At 58.2% G+C, this 4,896-nt stretch overlaps 1 protein-coding gene across 1 annotated transcript; it reads left to right on the forward strand.

Moving 5' to 3' along the window:
* Positions 1-839: 839 nt before the first annotated feature.
* PIANP (PILR alpha associated neural protein) lies at positions 840-4,624 on the forward strand. Its single transcript, XM_032198665.1, has 5 exons — positions 840-856; positions 1,002-1,567; positions 1,716-1,797; positions 1,951-2,178; positions 2,362-4,624. Exons 1-5 carry the CDS (start codon positions 840-842, stop codon positions 2,381-2,383), a joined length of 915 nt encoding a protein of 304 aa, XP_032054556.1. The 3' UTR covers positions 2,384-4,624.
* Positions 4,625-4,896: the final 272 nt, after the last annotated feature.

The following is a 4,896-nucleotide window of genomic DNA, read 5'->3' on the forward strand; positions in this document are numbered from 1 at the left end:
GGCTGGCGCTGCGCCGCGTGCTGCCAAGGGAAGGGGCAGGCAGCATGAAGGGCAGCCGTGCTGCCATGAGGATGATGCCGGAGGGAGGCGTGCGGCCGGAGCTGAAATCCTGCCGGGGTGCTGGCCCTTGCTCCGTGCTACAGCTGCTGCCTAGCACTGCTGGGTTTGGGGGATTGCTGGTGGGAGAGGCGGGGGAGGAGGGGAGGGATGGGACCTTGCTGAGGGTACGCAGGTAAGGAGCACGGAAAGGTAATTCCATGTTAGCTAAGAGGAAAGTAAATGCTAAATATTTGATAGCTATATTTTTGCTCTTAAGTTCCTCAGTAAGGCTGGACTTTTCTGGCTGATTCACTCTCTCCTTCCCAATCTTCTCGGTTTATCAATCACGAGCGTCCCCTCTCACTCCCTCACCCCGGCAGACAATGAAGAGGCTCCTTTTTAATAAATGGATTACACGCTCCGCACTATAAATAAACACAGGAATTAAGATTCCAACTTGTTCTGGCGATAAGCAAACAAAGACGCCGAATCCCCCCCCTCGGCCTTCAGACAGGAGAGTCCCCCGGGAGTCTGTGCACGCGTCTCCGCACGTGTACTCCAGAGGCAGATCGCTTCTCCCCGGTGTATAGGATAACAAGTGTGTTTCTGTGGGCTGGGGGGAGCAGCCCCGGGCAGGGGAGTGGGTGCATGTGCATGCTCTGCCCGCTGGGGCTGGCACCAGCAGCGGGGAGGGAGCGATGGCCGCGAGGCCCAGGCGCAGCTCAAGCTCTCTCTCTTGCCTCCCAGTGAGGAGCATGAGGCGAGACCTCGCTGAGTGACGAGGCGCTGCTGCATCTGCGATGGAGCCTGGTGCCTGGTAGGTTCGCAGCCCCCCCGGCGCCTGCCGGCGATGCGGGAGGGAGGAAGGCATGTGGGCAGCAGGCTGCTGCCGGCTGCTCCACGAGGAGCCTTCCCAGCAGGAGGGACATCCAGATAATGCGCTCTCCCTCCTCCTCCTGCAGCAGCATGCCTCTCCTGGCCTCCTCCATCCACTCGCTGCAGCTATGGCACTTCCTCCTCCTGGTCTCGGCCGTCCCTCCACCCGCCGCCTGGTCCCTGCGCCCTCGCAGCCCCGTGGCCACCCGGCCCCTCTGCGCCCGTCGGAGCCCCTCTGCCCACCGGCCCATTTGCATCTGGGACAGGACCTCGCTGCCCGAGCGGGATTTGCGCCTCACGGCGCCGCGCCAGCGCGCCCTGTCCCCCCGCGGCGGGGACCTGCGCCACGCCGTGCGGCTGAGACGCCAGGCAGTGGGGGCCCGGCCCGCCACCCCCTCTGGCTTTGAGGACGGCATGCCCTCCTCCCAGTACCCCTGGGCCATCGTCTGGGGCCCCACGGTGTCGGATGAGGACGGAGGGGACGCCAACTCCGCCAACCCGGGCTTCCCACCGCTGGGCTACACCTTCGTTTCCCCGCGGGGGATGGCGACGGCGCAGCCCAACTCCCACTCGCTGCTGCACAACGCGGGGCTCAACCTCCGCGAGACCCCAGCCACCCTACGGCCGTTCCTGTTTGGGCCCCGGGGGGAAGGTAGGTCTGCACTGTGCTTCCCCTGGCCCTGTTCCTGCAGGAGGAGCTCCTCCTGCAAAACTTATTGCCCCAGCGCTTGTGCTGCTGCTCTCGAAGGGGGGCTGATGGGGGCGGCGGTCCCACTGCCCCTCTCCCCCCTGCCTCACAGGTGTGGACCCCCAGCTCTACGTCACGATCACCATCTCTATCATCATTGTCCTGGTTGCCACCGGGATCATATTCAAGTTCTGGTGAGTGGGGCTTGGGGCCAGTCGGGGTTGGTTCATTACGGTGCTCTGAAGCCATGTCGGTGGGCACAAGGACTGCGGGCTTGGTTGCTGGAGAAGGCATTTGACCCGCGGGTGCAAGGGGCACTCATTGCCTTGCTGCTCTTCTCCCCAAAGCTGGGACCGCAACCAGAAGCGCCGGCGCCACTCCGGGCAGCAGAGCGGTGGGAGGCAGCAGGAGAGCCAGCAGCCCCTCACAGACCTGTCCCCCACCACCGTCAGCATCCTGGGGCCCTACGGCGACTCCCTCACCCCCACGCCTGAGGCGGAGGAACCCAGGCATGGGCAGGAGGGTGCGGAGAAGCTGGGGGGCCACGGGAAAAGCACTGCCTTCCAGCTCAACCGGTGAGTCCTCCGGGGAGCCAGGGAGCCGTGGGGTGGCAGGGGGCAGAGGGACAGCAGGCTAGGGGTGGGCAAGGCAGCTCAACCTTCTGAGGAGGGCCCACGCGAGGCTGGCTGGCTAGCGGGGACGCCGGGGCAGCGTGAGCGCCCGTCTCTAATTCTTTTCCGATTCCCTTTTCCCCCCAGAATCCCACTGGTGAACCTGTGATGCACACGGGAGAAGCAGAGCTGGCTCCCCCACCCTCCTGTCACAACCGGGGAGCCCACGCTTCTGCCGCCTCTGCTACCCCAGGAAAAAAACAAAACAAAACAAAACAAAAACAAATCTCCTTGTGCCACGGCCCGCTGCCACCGTTGTTAACTAACTCCACCGGGACGTGCCTGGGCAAACGGAGGAGCCGGGCCTCGCTAGCGTCCTGTGGGGGGAAGGTTGGGGACCCCCCCGAGCAGGACAGGAGGATGAGCGAGCAGGAAGGTGGGAGGGAAGGCGGCTGTCGGTGGTGTGAAGTCGTAGCCTGCCCTGCCCCTCTCCTCGCACACTCACACGCACTCTTCGACCTCCGTGACTCTCCCACCAGTGCATGCCTGACGTTGGGGGTAGGCGAGGTGGAAAGGCGTACCCCTGTCCCTGTGGGCCCGAGCCCCTCTGTGTGTCCCTTTCCATGTTGTGTGCTTTGACGTGAACGTCTGGAGTTCAGTGGCTGCAGCGATGCCTGCTGGGGTTCGGTCGCCCCGAGCTGGGGCTCAGGTGAAGGCAGGTCCTTCTGTTCCCAAGGTCTTGGCCCTCCTGAGGGTCCCGGGGGTGGGTGAATCTTGGGAAGAAGAGGCTTATATAGCACCTGACCCCCCTCAGCAACACATTTCCTTGAAGGAAACATTGCCCTGCCTTTAATATTCACATCTTCCCATCTCCTTTCTGCCTAACACTCCTGTTTTCTGTCTTCAGCTTGTATCTTTCATCTCCCAGTCCCCAATGTTTCTGTTTTTTTCTCTCCATTCCTCCTCCCCTCCTTTCTTGCCAGTTAAGGTTGGAAGAAGTTCCTTTAGCTTGCCAAATGTTTTGATCTCTTGGAAGCCTCCTCGCTGTCCCTTTCCATCCCCTGTCTACTTCATCAAGGTTTTATCTCTGCTCTATGGAGGTGTTCTTTAGAAAATCATAGGTGAAGCCTTCTGCCCATAACGTCATTTAGCAAGTGTCCTGTCCATTGAGATACAGCTGAAGCAGCTAAAAGTGTCACAAGCAGATATAGCTGGGCACAAGGAGCATGAGTTTGGCTGGGCTGGGGTAGGGAATTGCTTTTGGACACTCCTGTCACAGGCAGCAAGCAGCGGAGATGACTCTGTTTGCCTTGGATGGCAAAGAGCAATTTACAGATGACCTCGGGAGTGCTCGGAGGGTTGCCGTGTACTGCTGGTAGGTTTCTCCTGAAATGCCTCCTGAGACAACACCAAGGGCATGAGAGAGGGAGCATCTATGCTGCAGCCAGGCATGGGAGGCCGATTTCCATGACAGTCCATTGGCAATGACAGTATTTGCCCTCTCGTGGCTTTTGTGGACACCTTCAAAGAAATTCACAAACCCACGCTGACAGCCACTGAACTGAAATGATGCTGATTTGGGTAAGGTCACCCCTACGGTATACAAACACCTTCAGCTGCTGGGCTGATTGTGTCCAGAGACGGGAAACTCACCCACAATTTGAAGGCTCTAGTGCACCATACAAGGTCCTAGACAAAAAGTTATCTGTCATCTCAGAGGATATGAAATTGCCTTTCACCCTTTATCCCTGTAGTAAAAGCGTATTCTTTATAGAACAAAGCACACGGAGTTTCCTACGAGGCCTGGTTCTGCCCATTTACCCAGCTGATCTGATGGTGATCTCAGGTCCCACCTGGCTCACCGGGAAGGACATTTAAATGAGAGTGTAAGTTACAATAAGCCTCGCAGAAAACAGCAGAGATTTGGAGAAAATGACAGGTCAAATAAAATTATCGGCTTATTAGAAGCACAGAACGGCTGAAAGATGTAGGTGGAAAAGGACTCTGGAGGTCTCCAGCCTAAGCACAGGTTCAGTCTCTGCTCACAGCAGGCGATATTATTGCTTTACTGTAAATTAATCCGTTACTGAGCCTTTTCCTTACTGAGGCCCCTCTCAAGGCTTTGGTGGACGTTCAAGCTGTGGATGGACAAAGCAGGGGGCAGGTGGCTGCTCCTGCCCACAGGTCCCTCACCACCACCCCTGCCAGCTGAGGGCAGGTCGGGGGCTGCTCTCCCCCACTTCGGCACAACCAGGGATGGAGAAGGACATCTGCAGACAGTCTGCACAGGGCCGAATTGGTTACGGCGGGCAGTTGGCAGCACAATGCCTCAAACTGGTCTAAGTAACCTTCCAGACTGGATTAATTAGATTGCTCTTTGATCAATAGCGCCTGTTGAAACGAGGCCAGAGTTTAGATGCTACCACTTCAAGGGCTGTCCTTGGGCTTTCCCTTTGCACAGGCTGTGTGGAGAGAAGGTCTGCAAGGAAGTGGCAGGGCACTGCAGGGGGTGTAGTGAAAGCATTTTCCAGTACTTGCTACAGGGAAGCCCTGTGCTCTGCTGGCCAGGCCTTTGTAAACTCTGCAAACACATCAGATTCAAGTGTTGTTTCTGTTTGCTTGTTTGTTTGTTTTCCTTTAACGTGTCTCTGCTCTTGTTACCTCCAAGTAATGAAAGCACCT

This window comes from Aythya fuligula, chromosome 1 (genome assembly GCF_009819795.1).
Source record: "Aythya fuligula isolate bAytFul2 chromosome 1, bAytFul2.pri, whole genome shotgun sequence".
NCBI lineage: Eukaryota > Metazoa > Chordata > Aves > Anseriformes > Anatidae > Aythya > Aythya fuligula.